This window comes from Sturnus vulgaris, chromosome 10 (genome assembly GCF_052056855.1).
Source record: "Sturnus vulgaris isolate bStuVul1 chromosome 10, bStuVul1.hap1, whole genome shotgun sequence".
In the NCBI taxonomy this organism is placed as follows: Eukaryota; Metazoa; Chordata; class Aves; order Passeriformes; family Sturnidae; genus Sturnus; species Sturnus vulgaris.
Window position 1 is genome coordinate 18,694,838 of NC_142252.1, and position 24,122 is coordinate 18,718,959.

A 24,122-nucleotide genomic window follows, 5' to 3' on the forward strand; every position below is an offset into this window, starting at 1 on the left:
TTCTTACCACTCAACATGTCACATGTCCTCTACTTCTATGTCAAGAAGTGTCACTGAACCCAGCAGATTTACCTCTTACCTCTCCTCCTGTTGCTGGTCCCATGATCCTATAAAAAGTTGTCACCCCCCAGTTTTCTTTTTCAGCCTATTACATCTACCAGAGTCCCAAAAGTCACATTTCTATGTAAAGTCCTCACACGTGACGAAAACAGACTTCTTTACTGAGCAGCAGAAGAAATTTTTGAGTATGAGGAATTGCAGACCATGATAAAGCAGAAGTTTGGGGTGAAATGACAGCACTATTCCACACAAACATTGCCAACTCTTCTGATCAAAGAACATCAACAGGCCTAAAAGTTAAAAAGAAACAAACCAATATAACTTAAAACCTCTTTTCTATGTTTTGCCATGTTGTATATCCACTCAGGCTTGGGGATTTAACTTTTTTTTTAAAATCCACAGAAATGCCAGGAATCACAAGAAATCGAGACTTTCACAAACCTCTCTGTTCCTTACGCACAGGTTTTTTTAAGTAAAACACCAAATGTGACCACAAAGAGTGAGAGGCAGTATCAAAACACATTCTGTCTGTTCTCTTCAGTTCAGACAGGAATAAAGAAGCAATAATCACACAGTCACCAGATGTGAGAATATTTCTTTTTAATTTAAAACAGTTGCAACAATGTCATTCACAGCCTTTCTCATCTCAGACAAATACTCTCCAGAAAATTAACAGTGCTTCAGGCAAACAACTCTGAATGGTGCAAAGTAAACCAGGACAGACACTTCCAGGATACAACAGTAAAACCACTGAAGAGTGAGCAGAAATCAGACACCAATCTCAGCCATTAAGGTAGGAAGGGCTACAGGGAAAACAATAAAATATCCAGTTACATATTTTGCATAGACTTCCAATGCATGAAAACAGCAAAGAGGGTAAAAATGGCTGCTGCCAGGATGGAGAACAAAAGGAATCAGTTGGAGAAGTTTCTAAAGAAATCAAATGAGCTCTGGATGCATCCACATTCTGAATGTGTGTTGGGACTTGGTGGAGGCTGCCTGAATCAAAGACCTGGGCTGATGTTGGTTTCACTTACACCAAAGTCAGTCAGAGGTAATGGCACTGAACCCAGGAGAGTTGCAAGTGATTGGAGTTCAGAAACATCTACTCATTTGAAAACCACAGCTCTGAATAAATTAATTTTTATCCTAATTATATTTTAGCTAGGAAGATTAAATAGGAGTTTGTGTCTACATTTGTTTTGGAAATTGGAGATTGTGACTCAGAATGAGGAGTCTACTGGATCCAGCATGCTGCTAGGAAGGACAGGAGAAGAGGAAATCGAGGAAAAGTTACTGAGTTTTTCTTCCTTCCTATCTTTTAACCTAAATGTGTCATACAAAAAAGTAAAAGTAAGTCTGAGAAATAAGAGCATTATTTACTGCCAGGTCCTGGCTTGCCATGAGTCTCGGGTTAGATTGTCTCAAACAGCTCACAGTGATTTTTCTTCCTCCATTCTTTTTAGTCAAGAAGCTCCCAGCTCAAGGAGACCCCAGCAGCTCCCCCAGAACCCAGACAGGGAATGCCCAGGCTGTGCCCTGGTTTAACACATTCAGATTGCAGCAGGCACAGCCTGGCACATCAGCCATCTCTTCAGCACAGCCTGTTTGAGTGGGGCTTCTGCAATGCTGGAGTTTAAAAAAACCCCAAACCCACCAAAATTCCTCTCCCCTCCATTAGGCTGAGGAGTCAGGAGTTGACATCCTGCTCCTCCAGGAAGAGGATATTCTTCATGATGTTCTTCACACAAAACCCATCACAAAAGGGAGATGACTGAACCAGCCATTTGAAAAAAGGAGGGAGGCCACTGTTTTGGGAGAAAATAAAGTAATTCCTTAAGTACCTAACTGAAGAACTTCTAACATATTTTTAACTGCTACATTTTAGAAAACCTTAAATCCTTTCCCCTAAACTGCTCCCTGCACTCCTGACCAACTTTGGTTTGGCAGGTAAAACATGAAAGTGATGAACTGAAAAGAACTCCAGGATCTGAGCTGCTCCAATTCACTTACAATGGCCAGCCAAGGGCCCTCCCTTTTAATTTGCTCAACATTTCTAAATAAAAAGGCAGCAGCCACCAGATCTTGGTAGATTCTAAATAGCCCTTTAAGTTCATGAGGCAAGAGGGAAGCTGTTGTGTTGAACTTCCTTGGAATATACATGAGAATTTAAAAAAAAATAAAAGTTAAAAGTTAAAGGAAGGGGGGGGGGAAGGCCTTTTCTCATTTTTCTACTACCAGAATGAAAAAACACACAGATATACAGAAGTTTTGCTCTTTCACTTTAAATAGAAGATGTATCACTGCATAATTTCCTGATCTCATTTTCAAACCTGTCACTTTCTGGTAAAGTCCTCAAATATCCAAAATCTGGAAGAAGGAAGGAAATTACTGGCAGCTTTTATTTCCTCCAGAACTGGTGGCTCAATAAGAACAAGGCAACTGAATCTCACACTCATTAATGTGCCAGGACACCACTAATGTGTCCATAAGAGCTGTAAGTGCAGGGAGCTTTCCCAGCAATTAGACACCTTTACACTCTACAGAATTATTGCACTGGAATTTCTCTCACAATCTTTTAAGATAAAAACCTGATTAAAATACCAACAGTGTTTTTTGGCTCTGTGTGAGGCTTTATGACCAGAGAGAGAATTATTTTTCCCCAGACACTGCAAAAACTAAAATGTCCTTCTCATAACCAGATATTTAATTTGGGTTTTCTTCTGTAATGTGTAGCTGCCTGAATTTTGCTATTAAAATTTGCAGGCACTAACTGCAGAGATAATGTAATAACACCTCTCAGGCTCTCTTGCACTCTGAAAAAAAGGATTTTTTTTTGACTGCTGCAATTTATTTTGAGGGCTTTGTAACATTGTACAAGGCAACTCCAGAAACAGCCTCTAAGCAGTGTCCAACACTGTGAACCTTTGGGTTTCTTTTTTTTTTTTGGAATCATGAAAGGTTTTGCACTCACCATTTTAATTTTTCTAGAATGAGTGTTTTCAAATATAATTTTAAAACCCACGTACATATTCTTATTCCTGTGAAAAACACTTAACTAACACACACACACACACCAAAAAAAAAAAAGGACAGGAAAGGCCAGCCCCTGCCTGCCCACCCCATCATCCCTGCCAGATATCAAATCCCTTTTAGAAGGTGTCTCTTGAAGAGATCAGATTATTGGTGCATTGGCAAGTTTAAAGCAAGCCAAAATATCAATTCAAGGGGGTTTTTATTGTTTGGGTTTTGTTCTTGTTGTTAGTTGTTTTGTTTTTTTAAGGGAGGAAGAGAGGGGTAAATCAATAAATCAGCAAACTTACTAAGCAATTTGCCCCACTCAAATATGAAAGTCAATATTTAAGCAATCTTCAGCAGAAAGCAGGATTGCACTGTGAGTACTTTGTCAGTGAGTTGATTCCAGATGGAATGAGTGGTCTAGAGACAAATCTCCCTGACATAAGTATATTGGGACATTAGACCCTTCTTTACCTCCTCCATAAGAAAACAAAATTTAAATAACAACCTTGCCTTTCCTGAGGGTGTGCATTTAATTTCATAGTCAGAAAGTCTTCTGCTTTTAGCCATCTGTAATCCTGAACTGTTGGAAGAACTTACAAAATGAACATTCAAGTGAAGATGAAGAAACCTATGCCTGCAAAAATAAAATTTTTCTTTGGCAAAAAATGTAGAGGGCACTGTCAGGGGATTGCTCCTGTCTCCATTAGTCTGTTAGGCTTATGCCTGGAAAAGTCAAATCAAGATACTGTACCACTGAATTCCAACAGCTATAACTTCACTGGCTTTTCTCACTGCACTGAAAATAATCTCTGAAAGAAGACATTCTGCATTGAAGAAAAGCCACAAACCCCCTCCCTTCAAATGATTTCTCTACATGATCTGGACTCTGGATGAAAACACAGGCTCCCAGTCACTAAAGACACAAATACTTGTTTGAGGTCTTCAAAGGATGCATGGACAGGACAGGCAGGAGCTGGGCTGAACTGTTTTTGCTCAACACTGAAGCTTCCATATTCTCCACACACTAGCTGCAAACTCCACCAGAAATCCACATGGCCTGTAAGGTGTATAAATTTAAAACAATGTCCTATACAGCACCTAATAGAAATCTTCCATCTAACACTTAAGGCGGCATCAAATGATTGTTTTTAAATACACTATAAACATCCCACCTTTTCCTTTGCTTTTTGGCAGTCCAAGGGTTAAGGGGTCTTTTGTTGGTTTTAGATTTTTATTGTATGCTTTTTTTGGGCAAGTTAAAAAGGCTTATGGCTTCTTAAGGCCAGGTGATAGATTTGAGGCCTAACTTGGTATCCTGTGGTAAAAATAAATGTAGCCCAGGTCTTTGGGAGGTCGTTCTGAGGCACAGACTCTAAGGTCGTTGTAGATCACCCATCTGGAAGGAAAACAAGATAGATTACATTCCATGAGTATAAAAATCACCACAGGTTTATCAGGGACTTCTCAGACCCAAAGAGTCTAAGTCAAAGAGTTTAAAATCTAAAATTAGGCATTGCAATGAGAACAAAGGATCAGAGAAACAGCAGAACCAGCTAGCAGAGTCAGGAATTGAAAAGGAGGAGGGATGTGCAGAGGCATGTGTAGTTACAACTCAAATGAAGGGAAATCAGGGATTCCCAATGTCAAATAATGGGAGCATATCAAAATCACAGCCAAGATCAGCACCACAGTACCAGCAACACTAGTGTCAGCCCATAGATCCATGGCTTTCTATTGATGGGCAACAAAAGGAAGCTGGGGAGGGCTCAGATAAATTAAGCCAGATACAGAACCAATGCCCCAGATTGAATAGAGATTTGGAATGGAAAGCACAGGAGAGCCAATGGTACATTTCACCACAGACTACCGTGGGATCAGAACTGACTCTGTGACAATTTTCAATTTTTTTGTGGGAAACCTACAGATGGTAACAGCCCATGTTGTCTGCCATGAGCACACCCTGCTCTGTACAGATGCTTCAAATGAAACATTTGCTCATCCCAGGTGACTCTCCCAGCTGCACTCACCTTCCTTCCTTTCTGAGGTGACAAACATAGTGGCCACTCATCGTGGATGTTCCCATGTGGCTGATGAACCCAAACAGCTCATATCCTGTTTTAAGAAATATAAATGGCACCCTAAGTTTTTTACTGCTACCACTGCAATATGACTCCACGGGAAATGTTCTTTTTAATACTGGAGAAGCAGCTAAGCAGTCCCAACTCAGACTCTGCATCCCCAAATTCAGTTTCTGTTAACACTGCAGCATTACCCCAACTTAACTAGTGGCTCAGATTCACTGTCAAAACATCAGACCAATAGAAATCAAAGCCACAGAGACCTGTGCACATACAGCAGGGCTGTGATGACAGACCCTACTAGGAAAGAAAACAGCAGATTCATTCCCAGTTGACAGAGAGCACCACAGGAAGTGCCAAACAGGGAGTTCATTCTGCACACAAATTAGGAATGTTTCTAATGTGATCACAGATCTCCTATAAATTCAAAACCAGAGAAGTTTCCATTTCAGCACACCATAAAAGAGAGGACAGGAAAGAAAGCTCTTCCTTTAACAAAGGGACAATTTTTATGCTTAAAATCTCTGGAGAACTCAGCACTGGTTCTTGATCCCCACCCATGAATGTCATTTACCTGATTTACCACTAAAAGTAAAAGAGACACACTCAGACACACTCAGGCACACTCGGGAACACTCGGGTACACCCAGGCACATCTGGGCACACCAAGGCACAACCTGACACACTCGGGCACACACGGAAACAGTCGGGCACACTTGGGCACACCCTGACACACTCACACCTTCGGGCACACCCAGGCACACTCAGGGACAGCCAGGCACATCTGGGCACACCCAGGCACACTCAGACACACCTAAGTACACTCAGGAACACTTGGGCACACTCAGGCACACTCTGAAACACTTGGAAACACTCGGGCACACCCAGGCACACTCAGCTTTCAGGCTATTGCATAAGGGCATGGACCTGGATTTTTCTGGTGAGGGCTTTCTGGAGCCATTTTACAGCATCATATTGGTTATCAGGATTTCAGGCATTCAGTAAAGGGTCTCAATGTACAAAGACTACCACAAAAAATAATTATTCGAATTATGTTTTTTTTTAACCCAGTGATAATCGATGTTTCCCATGTCTCTAAAAGACTTATGGTTTGTATTTATAAGTAGCAACCACAGACACAAAAATCAAATTGTCTGGTAATTTTTTTTCCCCTAAAACCTTTACATTCAAGATCAGAGGTAGAAGTTTAGAACATACTACAGTTATTATATCTAGTCACTAAAGACCCTTCAAAAAACTTTCTGTGACATCCTTAGCACTGCCACTGAGCTTTTGTACTCCAGTGTTGTGACACCTCTAGGAGGTTCTTCTCAACTTTGCCTGCTGTACATTAGCCCCATCTTGTGGTTTATTTAGCAGCAGTATGACAGAGAATGTCAACCAAAAGACAACAAAACATGCATGACACCAACTATACCTGTGGTACTCTGAATAAGGAACTTGGTTGAAGGGATTATCAAATCGACCAGCAGACCACAGGAGGACAGAAACTCAGGTGGTCTGTAACAGCAGTGTTGTCTTTAGGATGCTCAGCCTCTGAAGATTTAAACATTCTAGCTTTTCTTTGTCTTTTCATCTTATAGCAGCAGAACAAAAAGTAAACCTAGGCCAAGAGAGACTTGTGTGCTGTGGTAGCAAGAAACTTTGGGCTCAGGTTATTCAGTGAGCTCAAGGAGAGAGTTTTCTGAGCAAACACAGCACACAGAACTCAGCAGCCCACAGAGCTGGATTCAGCCCCAGAAACAAGACTGGAAGTAAATTGTCTGGATCATGTCCAAAAAATCCCCACAATAACTACTTTCAAAACAGGAAGGAGCTCTATGAACGGGTGGGTGTGATGCAACAAATGACAGCCAGGTTTAAGTTGAAGCAGAACTTACTTCCAGGGCCGTCTTTGATCCTGGGTCCCTCAGACCCTGTCTCTGCAAGGATATTGGCATTAGCATTGTTCTCCATATCCACTGTGTCCAAGGCAGGGTCACTTTCCTCCTCAGGGTCAGGGTGGCTGAAGATCCACTCCAGTGCACGCTCCAAGTTATTGTTCTGCCAGTCAAACAATCAAAAGAGCAGCCTTTAATACACTCTCTAACATCACACTGCCACTCACCAGCCTTTGAACAGAGTAAGGATCATGTTTTCAGCACTTAAAAATTGTAAGATACCTCTACCTCCCTGGAAAATAGTATTCAGCAAGCACTCTGCAAAAGCTTGACATATGGAAAAGAAATAATCCCACAACTAAGACCTACAGCCCCAGGTTCTTATCTTGCAGACACACAGTCTCCAGGCATCCAGATTATTTTTTAACAGATAATTTTTCCTCACTGCCTACAACACTTTACCATTCCAGTGAAACACACAAACCCCTTCCCCACTCCAGAGAAGTCAGGCATCCCACACTTGGCCAGGACAGTTCCAGGCTCATCATCCACTAACTGGATTTTTGTACATGTTCCAAAGGCATCTGACCACACACACGCACAAAGAACATGAAACTAAACTCCAGTGCCACCAATAACCCATGAACTCACTGTTGCCTTCAGCGCCTGAATCGCCAGATTCCTTTGGAATCCCATGGAAATGATAATTGCAACCATCTCTTCAGGAGGCTGGTTATCTAGCCCTACAGCTCCTAAAGCAGCTGCCCCACTGGAAGCAACTTCTCCAAATGCAGGTGTGACCAGTGGCTCAGCAAAGTCTGGAACAAACAAACATTCACCAGTTACTTCTTTTGCCTCACTTAACTGGAAAGTCAACAACAAACACAAACAAACAACACACAGGACCTCAAAAGCAGTCCTGAAATCAATGTAAGTTCATTTCACTGGCATCTAAATTCAGACTTAGATGTGTGGAAAGCCTCAAAAACAACAAAGTGAATGTGCACGTTACAAAGTATCTAGGTGCACATGCTCATACTGAGCAGACTGGAATAACTTGGCACATTGCAGAAGTGAAACAACTGCAGGAAAGCAGCAAAGATTGGTATGGAAGCAATGATGGCATCAGGATAATAGACATCCCAGTGCATAGATGTAAAATGAACTGATTCCATATCTGAAAATGTCTGCTAAGCCCAAGTGAAACTCATTCCCCATTTACACAAGCAACACAAAAGCTCATGGTGAAGCGTGAACGCAACCAAATCTGGAGTTTCCTGGCAAGGGACTACTCGGATGCACTCAGTGCTGAATCATGAGTCCAAAGTTTGCATGGATGAAACACAGGAAGTGGAGAACATCTAGCAGCCCTATCCATCACTAGACAGCCCAAGTATGGCATGAATGCTCCAGCCTGAGCTAGAGAAGGCTGATATGGAAGAAAAGCATCCAGACCACAGGATTCTTTGTACTTACACTTGGAAATAAGTCAGCTTCCCCCTTAGCAGCACGGACCTAGCCAAAGGGTGGAAACAGAGCTGGCCCACACCAGTGGTGAGGACAGGACTTCTGGTGTAGCTTAGTTTGCTGTCTTCTTCTAGGCAGAGGATACCACATAATGGTCAAGATCTGCACATCCCAGGAGCAGCTTAGGAAAATTCACTCACACCTCCAGGTTTCCCAGGTGGGGAAGGGGGGCCGTTGTTTCTCTGTCACACATTATAAAATTTCTACTGACTGCCAAAATCCACAATCAGGAGCTGAGTCTAACTTACACCCTCCAGTCACTGACCTGGTTCTTCCATGTGTGCAATGATCCAGTTGAAAGCAACTTCAGCACCCAGGTTGCCTGTATAGTACACAGCTTTCCGACACGCTTCCAAAGGAAAGCCCATCTCTGCCAGCTGCATAACTGAAGACTCATCAATATCTAGGGCTACAAGAAAGGACCTTCTAAAATATAAAAGTCTAATTTCATCCACTGTATAATATTTTATTGTTACTCACAGTGCCATATATTACAGTACATATTGCTTGGGTTTGGTTTAGTACTTCAATAAACTCTCAGCCATCAGAAAACAGCATTGTACAAAGCGTTACAGTAATTGTTATGGACTTACTGATAATCTTTTGTGCCAGTACGGACACAGATCCTCACATAGACCATTAAATCTTGATTAATTCCTACAGGACTTTATTTATTTTAAAATACCTCAGCACTGGATTTCAAGGGGTGAGGAAGTCAGGTGCTGAGCTCAGCTAGAGATGGCAGCCAAAACCAAGCACCTCTCAAAGGCAGGATCTTGCAGGTTAGAGAAGTAACAGCTGCCAGATCTGGCAGTCTCTGTATAACAAGGTCAGACAGCTTTATGTGAGATCAGAATGCAGAGGGAGCCAGGATCAAGTGGCTGTGACCCCCAGAGGTGCAAGATCCTCCTGAGGAGCAGCAGGCAGAGGAGCAGCTCACATTCTGTATTGATTCTATATCAACTCTCAATGACAGTCATGCACACATGGAAGTAAACACTGAACAAGCACAGAAATCAGCTTTTATTTGGAAGCATGCAGGGCAAGGCTTCATGCGTCTCTATGAGGAGAGAGAAGCCATCAGCTGAGCAAAAATGTAACAATTTTTTAAGCAGTAGGAAAATGAGATACATACACTCCACAAAATGGTTCGCCATGTGATCTGAAAATCAACAATGGGGGAAAAAAACAGGGTAAAACAACTCAGTATTTTGAAACTCATAGAAATATTTAATCTCATGGAGACAGGGAAGTTTCATCCTTACTTCCCTGATGTTTTTGCTATGAATTAGAGCAGGGATATTTCTCTAACTCAGTTCAGAGCAAAGTGTCACTGATACTATAAACCAGTAGGAAAATAAAGCTGATGGCTGGTCTAAGCAAGAATCTTTAAAATAAAGTACCATCACCCATGTATTTACACGAAAACTAGGTCAGTCCATTCAGCAAGAGGATAAGAAGGTACAGGCCTTTGTGAGGAACTTACATAGATAAGGGACAGAATTAAAACCTTTGGAGAACTGAAGTTTGTCATATCCTTGCTCTGCACACAATTCCAGGCACTAGCTTTCTTTCACATACATACAGCATGGTATTGTAAATATTATTATAAATATCCAAGCAAAGAGAGCAGTTGCATTACTGGCTTCGTGTTAAATACTCACTCAAACTTCAGTCATCTGGGGGAAAGTGCAACCACCTGGGTCTAACGTCACACCATAAAAACATGATTTTACTTGCTATAAACTATTTTATTCTCCAGGGAAACCCAGGGAATAAAGGAGAAGGATATTTAATATTCTTGTTTCTGAACTTTAGCATAAAAGAAATAGTATTTAAGAAAAAAAAAACCAAACAAACCAGCACAACACTCCTCTTTCTTTCTGCTCCACAAACATTAGAGTCAGCTGCTTGCCATCTTCTCCTTGAGACAGAGCTTTTTTTAGTGGGCTGTGCAGCTCTGTACATCCAGAGAAGAGGACTGTGCATGCAGGCACAGCTGCTAGGGCCTTACAATTCTTGTATTTTTAAAATGAATAAAATTTAGAGTCTTAGTCTATGCCTGGAAAGCTGTTTTTCTAAACTGTAGTCTTTTGTGTATCAAGTATTATTGTACTGTGCTGGACCTGGGAAGTGCACAGTGACTTTACTCCAAGGATGGATGACAAGCATAAAGCCATGACTTTACTCCATGGACAGGCACTGAAGGTTCTCTGGAGAGAGTCAAGGACAGCAACATCAATTATCAAACCTTCTAGGGAAAGGTCTCCCTACCCATGGCAAGGGGGTTGGAACTAGATGATCTTTAAGATCTCTTCCAACCCCAACCACTCTCTGATTCTTTAATAAATCCCCAAAACAGAAAAGCTGGAAGAACTAGGGTTGTCCAGCAGGGAGGGAAAAAAGGCTGTGGGGTGTTACACCAGTCTTCAATCACAGAAGTACAGAGCTGGGTTTTTGTTCATAGTTCCAAACAGTGAAGATTAAAGAGAATCCCTGCGTGCTAGAAGGAAAGGGAATGCAAGGGAGAGTAAGTCAGCAAATACCTTTTGGGTCATCGGGAATGACAATGGGAGGAGCAATGTCTGGGAGTTCCTCTTCTCCTGGCTGGAGCCCCCTGGCCCGAAGATGACTGATATCCAGGAAATCTGGCATGTCTATAGAAACGTCTATAAAAGCAGAGAAATGGGATAAGCTTCTGCAGCCAGCAAAACAACCTTATGGTGCAACCTACCCCTTCAGAGAGGAGATTCTGGTACTCAAAGTACAGGAACAGCCAGGATTCTCCTTCTGAAAAGAGTTCTTCAAGAAATGTGGAACTTCAAAGCACAATTTAACTAGCTCAGATTACATGAAACTCTGTTTTAACACCACAGATCTGATGGACTGGTTAAATTTGTTTTAAAAGGGAAGAAGATTCAATTAGGATCTTCACAGTACAAACTTAAGACTTGAGTCAGGTCCTCACTATAGTGTGCACATCTTATTAATTATCTCAGATAGAAAGGTAAGTAAAACAAGCACATACCAAGCTTTTTGGGTATCCAGTCAAGGCCAAAGGTGAATTTCTTTATCTGCACCACTAAGTACTCAGGAAAGGAAGCAAAACGGGAAGTCCTGGGAAGGACAAGAAACATAAATCATTGAAATCAGACAACAGAATCCCCAGCAGCACAGATCTCAGCTCCTCACGCACACTGAGATGAGCTATCACTGGTTGATACAAAGGATCCAACCTTACAAGCATTTAAAGTTCAAACTCTCAACAACCAGACTGCATCACTTCTTAGAGTCTGACCATTGAGAACGATTAATTTCCTGCTCAGTTCATCATTATAACTCTTGCAAGGCTTGATCTGCACATCACACTGATGAGCCCCAACACTAATGTGATGACTGAGCTTACTGTGCTTTTGTGTGTTTCTCTCTGCACCATGTCCAGGTAACAAGATAAGCACAGAGCACAGTTTTTAACAGGCAGCCAGACACACACTTACTTAACTCCTGCAGATTTTGCTTGAAGGGCACTGCTCCAGAAATCCTCTACGTTGCTTGGTTCAGAGAAGGCCTGCAGACATGCTCTAAATGGGATCTTGGCACGGACCAGCTCTGGCAGAGGTCTCCTTGCAGCTTCTGCTTCTCTCCTCTTCAATTCATAGGCAATTAATTCATCTGAGAAATATGCACAACACTAGAAGCTAATGAACATTGTCATGGTTATGTGTTCCTCATCAGGCTTATGTCTTCAAGTTTTAGAAATGCAAAAACCTAATTAGCAATAAAAGTTTTACATGCTTTTAACTAGACATCAAATCTTTTTGTCTGCACTGGGGTCAGGAGCTACACTCACAGCCACATCTCTAAGGTTTCTGTTCATGGTGAAAACACAGAACTGGAAATACCAGGACACAGGCAATGCAAACTTTGCCATGACAGCCAAAATCCTGTGTGAACAGTAATGCCACACACCCACTTTATCAGAGCTCAATCTGAGTTGGAAAGTCATTGCTGTCTATCTGTGTCATCTGAATTTTTAGACAGGCCAGGATTATGTATGATCTAGAAAAAGTCTTGACATTGGCAAGCTGAGCAGTGCCATATGGTAAATTCACAAACTAATCTGTCTCCTGAGTCATTACCTGGAAATAACATGTCCTTTTAAAAGCAACAGAATCATCACTGAAACTGATGAACAAAGAACGGAGAGTTCTCCTAAACTTCTTGTCCACTGCAAGGAGTTGTAGACTAGGTAAAAAGTAGGTAGAAATCTCTGCCTTGTGGTATTTCATAGGATGTCATCCGACAATCAAAATAGAACCTTCTGGTTTTAAAATACTTTAAATGTTCAGATTATGTAGGAATTCAGAGGCACATCCCCTTTCATGTTCTTGTGATGTCCCCTTCACTTCTACCTCAAGCATGCATTTATTATGTTATTCTGCAAGAATAACCACTGACTGCAGATGCAACCACAGCTTGTCAGTGCTGCCCTCCTGCTCCCAGGTCTTCAAGCCTCCTCGGCCATTTTCTCCTTTAAAAACAAGGATGCTTTTCACAGGCACAAGAAAAAAACACTCCTGCTTATTGAATCAACATCCAACACTTCATCCTCCTTCCCTCCTTCCCTCAAGCCCAGAACATCCAAATTGTGTATTTTAGATTTATAGACGACAAACTACCTTATACCCACCCCTATTCTCTATTGCCATATTAGATCTTATAATCTGCTACTAAAGAACAGAAAGCAGATTTGGATTTTTGGTTGTTTTGGTTTGGGGTTTTTTTGTGAGTGTGTGTTTTAAAGGATATTCATTAGTATGTTCCGTTCTTTTTTTGTAACGAAGAAGCTTTCACAAACTGTTTCACTGTCCAGGACAAAGGAGATTCAGTGCTGGTGGGGATCTCTGAGCACAATGTGGCACACCCCCGGGTCAAGCAGAGCAGTTTGCTCCTTTACCTTTGTTTGTTGCTGCCTCCATGGCCACAGGTAACTGCATGATGTAGTCCACCCTCTCGGTGTAGCGCACCTTCCTGGACTGGCAGCACTGCGTGCGCTCCTCCACCAGGAACCGGAAAACATCACTGGGGTTTTCTGAACCCACTGGGTTCCTCTGAAAGGAGTATTACACCAAATCACTTCTGTGGCCATCATTTAATGACCAGAAAACCCAGAGGCTGTTGGTTGCTTTAAGGCAAGCACAAAGACACTGATCTGGCAGCTCAGCTCACGCTGGATTATTTGCAGAGCTGTGGCACCTACAGAGAAAACCACTGAAGTCCACAATTGCTGCACCTTTCTGCACACAGGAACTTGCAGGGTATGCACCCCAAGAATGAGACTGAGTCAAGGTGAACAGTAGGTAGGAAGCTGGCAAGTCACACTAAAGACAGAAAGTTCAGATAAATAACATGGAGCATCCTCTCAGCAAATAGAATTGTTCCTACCACTCTGAATATGCACTGAAACAGAACTTGTAGCTCATTATCCAGATGGGAATGTCATGCAAATAATATACCTCCTCTTTGTGGCTCATGTTAATGTCTGTTATCAGGCAAGAAACAGAAAAGTCTCTTCTAACCACCCTATAATCGTACATGCATTTAGGGATGTGGAACATTATGCATACAAATGTGAGTAACTTCATCTAGAGACTGAACACATGAACAAATAGCCTCGATTCTTGGGGAAAATGGGAAAACGAGGGAAGAAGGGTAAACAAGAAATGCTTTACATCAAAACTGCATGTATTTGTAAATTCCTTTTCAGAAAGACAGCATTAAAATTCACAGTATGATTCCTTTGCACACAGCACTGAGCTGGAGCTTGGTGGAACTAAAGCTTTATACAGAAATATTCAACTGACAAACAGCCACTCTGCTTTCAGCAGGGGAATCCTTCCTCCCATGATTCAATAACATACAGCTGGGATTTGTAAAACAGCTGGACAGGGTAATTAATTTGCTCCCAACAATTATATGAATTTGGAACAATAACAATAATAATCACAATACCCGATTCATTAATATTCCATGACACACTTCAATATGGTAAACACGAACAGCAATTTAAAGGGTCACATATCTTTATGAATCTTATTGCCTGCACAATGATGCTTGACCTCTTTATATTTTTTAGAAGCATCACTTGCCCTGTTCATGGTCATTCAAGAATCTGAAGTAAAGAAGAGGAAGAATTAAGGAAGCAAATGTTTCTACAACAAAATACATTTTATTTAGTCCCACCTTCTACATATCTAAGGCTAAAAATAATATAACTAAAAAATGAACCATTCATGTAACAGGTTTGCCTTCATTGTCTAATATAACCAGAAAAATAAGCTGCAATTCAGATTTTCTCACCTCTACTAGATTTATAAGATGTAGGAAAAATTCCTGTGCGTCTTGCTGTCTATTAGATGAAAATTCTGGGTGGCCTTTACTTATAAAAGCCTTGAACATTCGAGGAGATATTCCATTGTGTTGAGGCTAAATAAAAGAGAGGAAAACCTTTTTAAAAAGTGATTTTTATTCAATCATGGACCAAATATCTCAAAGTTACTTCACTGAATTTATCTATGGCCCATTTCTGGCACTGGAGGAATGACAGTTTCCATTTCACCTATTTTTCCATTTTAATAAAAATGGGAAGAGTCCTGAAACAAGATTTGGAGGGGTTTAGAATATGTTTCATGGCTTAGTTCCTACAGCACTCATTCTACCTGTCCTTTGGCAATTGGCATTTTAAAGAGATTACTGGAGGTTTTTAAAGGTTAGTAGTTTTCAGAAAGGCTGAAAGCCTACATTGTTATATAACATTTGATATTGCTTTCAGAACCCTGTGCCAGAATACTGAAGCACTTGGTGTATGAGCTGGCAGCTTTCCTCAGGACAAAACCTTTCCAGAGAGCTGTGCAGAACCAAGCAGAGAACAGCTAATGTGTGCAGCATGCATTCCCAGGTGGGTTGTAAAGAGCAGACATGAATTTGCAATTTCCAGGTGTTGGTCATGTTGAAAAAACATAACTTACTGCCTTTGGCCATTTAGTTACATCAGGAGGAAACTGCCCTAAATTAGAAAATCTCTTCCTTCCAAGATAGTCCTGGTTTTTGCTTTCTAATCCTTTATACCACTTTAAGAATCTCTCCAACCATTCCAGATCCTCAAGACAACACTAGCTATCATGTCTTTTAAATAACATTTTGAAAGGGTCAGAATGTATTTCTCAGATCTGCCCTCACCATCCATGAAACCAAATAATTTTCTGGACAATCGAAGTAAAAGTATAATCTTTAGGAGCTCTCAGAGGCTGTTAAAACCTCAGCCAATCTAATTCCTTACTACACTTGGACTGTCATATGAATATAAAAATAGAAAAGGCAGCATGAAATGGAGGCCATAAAAAATAGACACTAGAAGAATAAATATTTTTCTTTCTTTTACCAGGGTGCAGTATTCCTAGACCCACTGAAATAAGAAGCAAATTCTCATTTTTAAATGCTTTTTCAATTTTTGGCAGTACACCACCAACCACATCAGGCCAAGATGATCCTTAAAGGCTCCCATCAAGAGACAGAGTCTCAGTATTGTTTGGACAGAGAGATCATCTCGGGATTTCTGCATCCTGGGTTATGTGTTCTTCAGTGTCCTCAACTGCCTTTCATCAAAACTAGGACTGGGAAGAAAAGTGCATAAAGCAGTTCACATTACAGCATCCCAGGCTTCTTCCTATGCCAGAAGCAAGAATGTGGCACACTTGCTCTGCTGTGTAATGCAGTCAGTTTGGAATCAACCCTTGTTTCCACCTATACACTTTGTACTCGGCCACTTGAGCAGGAAGAAGAGAAACAAGCCAAGTGTGACAGTGTGCAAAAAAAGGACTGAATCTTGTAATGTCACCTCAAGCAGAATAAAAGAGAAAAAAAAAAAAAACAAAAACAACAAATCAGAAGAAATGTTAAAGCTCTAAGCAGAAAATCAAGCCCTGGCTGATGACCCTTCAGGCATTCGACCTCTTTTTAATCCTAAAGTGGATGCAAGAAAAATGCTGCCATTTCCAGGCTAAACTTCTGTGGTGAAAAATTTAAACTCCACAGAAACATGAATATTTGCAGAATACCTGGCATACTTTCCCCATCAACAGCTGCAAAACAGTTTAGCTAAATATAGACTGTGCTGGACCATGCAGATCTCATATGAATGCTTTTACAGGCAACATCTCCCCAAAACTTAGGATGAATTCCAAAGGCTCAGAAAGATTGAGAACGTTGCATGTAGAAGGGGAAAAAAAAGTAAAGGAATAAAAGTAAAATGAATAATTGATATTATAGACACAAAGTAGAAGCAATTAAAAACATTTAAGACTTAAAATGCTACACAAAGAACAACAAAAAAAGCATCTTCAACTTGAAAAAATCATAGATTTGTATTCCAAGAGTGAAGGAATAGAGAAAATATCTATACCTGACTTTTTCTGTAAATAAATCATCAGTCCAACAAGCAAAAAAAGCTGTAAAAGCTGTTTCAAATCCTAATATATGCTATGAATTGCCTGATAATGCCTGATGAATGTAACTTCAGCTTCTTTAAACTGAACTAATGAACACAAGTACTGTTACATGCCAGTAGATGCCTACTTCAAGCTGACAGAGTTTTATACCATCTGTCAATAAAGAGTTCTCAATACCTCATCAAATAGTGGCTGCTGAGCTAAACATGGTGAGGTAGCTTTATTCCAAAGATTCAGATCCTTGAACTTCCAGCACAGTATTTTCCAGTCACAACGTGTATGTGTTTAGGAAAGGAGGTCAGTCAGTAGACAAAATTCAACGTATGGAGTTTGCTGAAATCTGTCCCACTATTCCTTTGTCCCTGTGGAGTGCTGATTAGTCTTGAACTTTATTTAATGGGAACAAGCAGGATTCATTTGCTGTTCCAAAACAGTGAATTGCCACTGTACAAAGCAATAACTTGGGAGACAAACCACTTCGAGATCATGCAAACTACTCTGTATCAGATGCTTTGTCTTACTGGCATTCTGATTTCAGGAGAAATTCCTATGTCAATAATTGATAGATGAAGGTAGAGGAAAATATCTATTTCTGTGACAACCACCACCATCCTCTGTGGCAGAAGTATGCATTACTCCTGTGGCTCTGCATGGCCCCTCCATCTCCATGAAAGCCTCCAGCACCACCTAATCTTGCATTACCTAGACAGCTTCTCCTGAAATCAAGTGGAGTATTGTTAGACACTTACTGGAAACAATTCTTTAGCTCTTTAGACTTCTTTTAGAAATTTAAAGAGGGTTTAGAAGTTTGGTTCCAGGACTCTCTGCATAACATTTTTGTTGTTGTTGTTCCCCAGAGAAGATAAACACTGGTTGCAAATTCTGTGAACATTTGCACTCATCAGTGGAGCAGCAGAGCACTTTATCAGCAGAACCAGTGCTTGCTTTGATGCACTGCACAAATAGTGCCTGACTAATTTATCCCTGACTTAGTAATCTGCACATTCCACCTTGCTAAGCATCCCATCCATGCTGGATCCTCAATGCCCAGCACCTGTTCCCTTTTCTCAGGGTATCACTTTTACCTAGTTACCAGGCTGTACAAACTCAGGCAAATACCTTGTGTTCTTCTTTCATCACCTGCTCAATGAGCTCAGCTTTCATGGGTGGCTTAGAATATTGGCCTGAAAGGAGTCCATGTCCCAGTTTAGCCCTGTGAGGAAGAAAGTGGTGGGGTGGAAACAAACAGGTGAGAAAAACAGAAAAGAATACTTATTTCAAGCAACAAAAATGAAGTTTACTGCTTTTGACTCCTTGATGAACTATCGTTACCTGCAACTAAGTGGGCAAATCTCATTCTCCCATGTTCTCACTTCTGAGCTCATGAAAAGGTGTTCTTTTGCTCTGCCATTAAATCATTTAGATTCTATTTAACCTGACAAAGTAAATAACTGAGAAATGTCACTTACATCTGAGTGTTGAAATCTTGTGTTGGATCAAGAGGGGAGTAGTCAAATATTCGTGGAAGGTTTCCCACATACCTGGGCAGCAGGAACAAAGCAGAAACATTTAAATATTGCAGTTTAATGATTCAATCTACACCAATGAGTTCTTCCATCATGCAAAAATAATAGTAAAGAAATTAAGAAATGGACATTGAGGTTTTACTTGGAAACTTCTAGCTATAAAGATTATGGCTGTGTTGTTCATCTGGAATTTATATTCTATTCCTTAATCTTGCAAAAGCTGCAGGATTCTGTTGGTCAAGACCTCAGAGCAGAGTTGAGAACCAGTGTACTTTCTACTCCCAACTAACATTACCAAGTAAATTCAGGTCTGTATCAGGACCAAAATATGTAAAAAGAACGTTTCTATTGAGCTTCACAAGAAAAGCAATTCTGGTAATACTAAGGGAAACATTGTTCAAGCCAGCCTGTTGGAAAGTGAAGCATTCAGCAGCACTCTCTGAGCATTGCTGCCCTTGAGCACAGGAGAAAACAGGCTGGGTAGGTATGGCCATGGTGCTGGTCTCTCTCTCATCAAAGCTCTCCACTATTTTGATGACACTAAGTCCTCCAGGTAATTCCCAGGACCATGCTGTGGAAAATGATCTTCCTTAATAAAGTCCATTTTGATGTTTTTCAACAATGAAGGCAGAAGAGCTGGCACTTCATGAATCTACAGACTATACTCCATATGGCTAACAGAGAAAATAAACACAATTTTTCTCTCTCTTCTTCTCCAGAATGTAATTTCTAACATGAAAGCCAGAGAGGCGTTCCAAAATCTAAAAGCTTCACTTCCAGCACATACACTATTGCTGCTTTGGAAGGAAAGAGCACTCTAAATTTTATTTCAAACCATGGACGGCCCTTTATGAAAAGGCTTCTCTCCATGCAGTGATGTGTTCAGTTTTGACCAGTTGAGAGTATTTTGTCCATTTACACTCTTAATTATTCAGTGGAAGATTACATTTACACTATTCTTGTCATTTTTTTTTATTTCAATTAAAACGTGCCTCTGATAGCTCCCCCCCTCAGCCAGACCCACATGCAACAGGAGCAGCGTTTTTCACTAGCATGGATCAGAATCAACATGTTTGTGCCAGTTTTTGGCACAAATCACATTGGAGGACAGAATGACTCCTGCAGTGACACTGGCACTGGCCAGTACAAACCTCCTAACGTGATACTGATGATACCCAGGTGAACAGGGATATGTGCATCTGTATATAAAAAGCAAAGACTAAGACATCAAATTTATAAGGTGGCATATGATTTCCCAGCACTGAAGTTGAGACAGTAAGCTTTTATTTTGAAGACAGATTGGATTTTGTGTTCCAGCCTTTTCCAGAACAGACCAAAACAATCACTAAATCCTCCAAGCAGCCACTGAACTGACTGAAAGAAACCTGTTTGCAAATGAGACGAAAATTTAAATAACATTTTTCTTAGGAAAACCACAAATTGATGAATGCAGCACCTAGTGAAGAAGTTTGAAGATGTAGTTTGGAGCTACTTACGCTCGCTGGAACTCTGGGATGCTGAAAATGGCTTGCATGACAGCATTGAGGTAGCAGCTATTTCCCAGGTTCTTCATGCCAGTGTATCCTGGGCCATACATGGGCTTGAGCTTCATGCCAGCTTCCTGAATCACTTCCCATTCTGAGACTCTTGGCTTTATGTCATTATCTCTTAGCCCATTCTCTGTCTGAAAGCAACAAGATTTTCGTCTTAGTCTCTTTTAACTTTTGCCACAATTATGCTGCTGCCATCATCACCACCAACTTTGTGAGCTATACTCCAAGAAAAGAAGAGCCAAATCAATGGGCAAGGGGAGGTAAATCCTGCATGTAGGGGAAGATGAGGGTCAGAAGGGCAGCAGTTTGTTCCTCCAATACACCCTTAGCTCTTTAGCACAGCCACGGGCTCTTTGAGTGCTCCCAGTCATGACCTCAGTCCCAGCTGGGAGCTTCACTTCTCTCAGGCCAGTGACCTCAAGCCTCAGCATCAAACACTGCATTTTTTCAGGTTCCCTATTCCATCTGTAATGGCCAGGAATAGCTGCTGCTGTAGAAGCTTCTCCTAACAAACAAACCACATGAAAAGCTGCAGATCCAAGAACTCTTCCCTTCTTTCAAACGGTAAAAGCCAATAATTTGTGACACTGAAGTTTCTACCCTTTACACTCAGCCTTCAGCCTGTAGGTGCAGGTCACTAGTGTCATTTACTGCTGGCACTACTTTGGCACTTCTCAAAGAATTGTACAGACCTTTGCAACAGTTAAGACTAGGTTTTCAAGGCTTCTGAGTAAAACAGGCTTTCCAGAATGATTTGGAGAAAATAAACTTTTTATTCATGATCCTGAAAAGGACATTAGTATACCAAAAATATTACTAGTATTATGAAGAGTTCTGAAAACACAGTCTAACTCTTCTCTATTATTTCAATTATTATCATTTTCTCACCACTTGGACAATGAAATACACTTAACCAGTAGCAGGTTTGTTCCTTTCTAACATTTTCATGCTCTCCTGGTAGTGATAGTAGGTTATATGCTTGGATTAAAAACATAAAACCAAAAAACAACAAACCAAACAAACAACCAACACAACGACAAAAACCACTCTTGCCTTTATAACAATATCCTATTCTGATTTCTTACATCATTTAAAGAGAACTGAAATCAGCATCCACTAAGACACAAGTTATTAAAAGTACTTCTTTACTAATACAGACACACAGAGAATCTTTTTCCCCCAGTCCCTTTCTAGTATGTACCACCTTTGACTATGTTGTTTTCTAGACTTGAGAGAATTAATTTTCCTCATTTTCTAATGTATTTATTGACAAAACCTAAACTGAAATTTACATAAAGAACTTTCAGCTACTTTTTAACTTATCCATTGCTGAGCTTCTTTTTGCTCATGAATTGTACCTGTTTACACATGCAATAGGCTTTCCTTCACTCGCTGTAATTTAATATTCCAGACATTCTTCTCTAATTGAATGAGGTTCTTCATCTTGAAGACAAATGGTACACAGGAAAAGTAAAAAATGTAAACTAAAGACTACAAGATACCTCTTTCAGAAGGCAACTTCTGGATTTGAGAGCAATGATTCACTCAGGACTCAGACAATAATCCCCAAATTAGCTGGCTGAACTTCACAAAACTGAATACTGTCATAACAGTCTGAAGGAACCACAAACAAGCTACAGGTGTCGTTCTTCTCCTGTTTCTCTCCCACCCCCAAGTGAACAAACAAGTGAACAAGAAACTAAATAAAAGATGGATTTCCTACCACTTGCATCTGCAGCATATCAATTCCAAAGTGTGCCAAATGTTTTGCTATGTGTGGATCTAAAACCGGCTCCTCTTCATCAAAGGAATAGACATCTGCAACAGCAGGGAGAAACCAGTGAGCCCCAGTATCAAATGTCATCCCTGCTCTTTGTTTACCAACATTGCATTCTCAGCACAGGGCTACCTAGACAAAATTCCCTGTTCATATTCTCCAAGTTTGGTTCTGGCCAGCAGAGAAGTGCACAGACATCCATACAACTCAGTAAATATCTTAACACTATCACTCAAGCACTCTCCTCAAAAGAAATTATATGCCTCCACAGAATTAAAATCTAAAAAAAAATATATATATAGGGATCATAGTATTTCCTCTTTCCAAAATAAGAAATTTGTAGGGAGAGCAAGGAACAGGAAAAGTTCTCAGATATGTAGCCAGCCCACATTTTGAACATGACAACAAGAGATTATGAATTTTTGTAGAGCTACTAGATGCAGATAGACCCGTTAAAGCTGTGAATAATCATACCAATTCACTATTGACAATAGCATTTTAATTTTTAGTACACTTTAAGAAATCCACTTCTGTCCTTTTCACACAGAGATGCAGGAAGAACAGAGAAATTCTTCATTAGAATAAAGAGGTTTTTTTTTGATTACACACCACTAGACTGGACTTCCAAGATTAATCTAATCTTGTTGTTAGGGAGAAAGGCTAATTTTCTGAGTAAGGTGTCTTGCTTTATTGTATGGGAGACTTAGATTTCAGTTCTCTGTGATAGGCCTTTATAGCCTTAAGTAAAAGCCCATGAACATTCTGGCAGGGCAAAGTTTAGACTGTGAAGGTAAGCAGTATGTCTAATGATGGTATTTTCAAATATGAAACCAAGATTAATAAATTCAAAAGAAGGACAAAAAAATTGAGAGTAAAACATTCTTTTTTAGCATTTGCTTAGTAAGTCCTGTAATGACAGTGAGTTTAGAGCAGGTTTCACCTACTTGAACAAATAACAACAAAGCTGCAGGCATCCTACAAGGCTAGAAGTGATAAGACATGCACTTGTAACACTTGAATAGGCCTTCCATCTTTTCTCTGATCAGGTCTCCATCTCTGTAGTCAATGACTGCTTTGGTGTCTCCTCACACCAAAACCCAGAAGCCCTGTGCCATTTCCCTGCATTTCCCTCAGGAAAGTTTCCTTCATGCCCAGCAGTTTCTCACAGTGACCTTGCTCCATAAGACCAGACCCAGGCTGACAGAGACAGCTTAGCCAGGAGAAACAATCGCAGGAGGAGATAGCAGGAGCACAGATAAAGTCTGTTCAGAACACAAATATCACTTCTGGAAGGTCCTTACCCCAGTCCCTCCTGGCAGCTGCAGAGCCTGGCTCTAACTCAGCCCATCCCCTTTAACAAAAGGCATTCTCCTTGAAGTCTGCTAGTACCAAACCCACACTGAAATGACAGATTGAAAGTTAGCCAAGAACTCAAACACTAACTTTTAACATTGACCAGCCCTGTGGAAAACCTCTCTGAGCAGGGAGCTGTGCTTTGAGTTGTGCTGCCAGCTGCTGATCTGCCATCAGATGCCCCATAACATTGGTGCCCGTGACCTTTCTGGCATGTGTGTGGCTGTAGCTGCCCATCTGCTGGAATTCCACTGTGTGGTAGCAAATGCACCCAGAAGACATGACTGCTCATCCACACACATGGCATCACAGCATTCCCATAGTATTCTGGTGAGGTCACAGCACAGCCAGAAAGATCCCGAAAAGTTCAAACACCTGATGGAGTGAGATTACACAGCAACTGAGCTTGGGTGACTGCTCTCAGTGTGGAAGCTTTTGATATTGTTTTCCCTCTGCTCTCACAACTACAGAAAGCAAATAATCTGGGACTACTGGCCCAGAGCAGCAGAAATGGAACACAAGACTAATGTTCTGCTCAAACCCAGCTCATGGCATACTTCAGTACTTCCTGCTGGGAAGCTTAAATTCATGGAGAAAGAATTCACTTGTTTCAAAAAATCAAAGACAGAAGATACAGAGCTGCCAAATACAGGTCTGCAGTGCTGTCATACAGCAGCAGATGAGGAATGTAGATGAGTCAGCAAAGGTGACACACAAGGACCGGGTGTCATTAGAGTGAGAAAGGGGGAAAAGGGATGAGTGGAAAAGGGGAAAAAAACCCACCAAGAAAAATCTGACACATGCAAACAGAATATTATT

General features: G+C 40.8%; 1 protein-coding gene across 4 annotated transcripts in view; it reads right to left on the minus strand.

Moving 5' to 3' along the window:
* Nucleotides 1–645: 645 nt before the first annotated feature.
* Nucleotides 646–24,122, minus strand: part of USP13 (ubiquitin specific peptidase 13) — a 49,778-nt gene continuing 26,301 nt past the window's right edge. Inside the window, exons 7-21 of one of the 4 annotated variants that reach the window (XM_014871540.2) lie at nt 21,897–21,991; nt 20,117–20,304; nt 18,564–18,635; nt 18,214–18,307; nt 14,948–15,073; nt 13,545–13,698; nt 12,085–12,259; nt 11,616–11,704; nt 11,134–11,256; nt 9,723–9,749; nt 8,853–8,996; nt 7,712–7,878; nt 7,061–7,223; nt 5,109–5,193; nt 646–4,477 (exon numbers count right to left, since the gene is read on the minus strand). In XM_014871540.2, coding sequence (XP_014727026.1) covers nt 4,384–4,477; nt 5,109–5,193; nt 7,061–7,223; nt 7,712–7,878; nt 8,853–8,996; nt 9,723–9,749; nt 11,134–11,256; nt 11,616–11,704; nt 12,085–12,259; nt 13,545–13,698; nt 14,948–15,073; nt 18,214–18,307; nt 18,564–18,635; nt 20,117–20,304; nt 21,897–21,991 — 1,796 coding nt within the window. In that variant the 3' untranslated portion in view covers nt 646–4,383. Of the gene's footprint in view, nt 4,478–5,108; nt 5,194–7,060; nt 7,224–7,711; nt 8,770–8,852; nt 8,997–9,722; nt 9,750–11,133; nt 11,257–11,615; nt 11,705–12,084; nt 12,260–13,544; nt 13,699–14,947; nt 15,074–18,213; nt 18,308–18,563; nt 18,636–20,116; nt 20,305–21,896; nt 21,992–24,122 lie in introns of those variants that run through there. The other 3 variants (XM_088170972.1, XR_015805763.1, XM_088170973.1) reach the window with 3 other exon arrangements.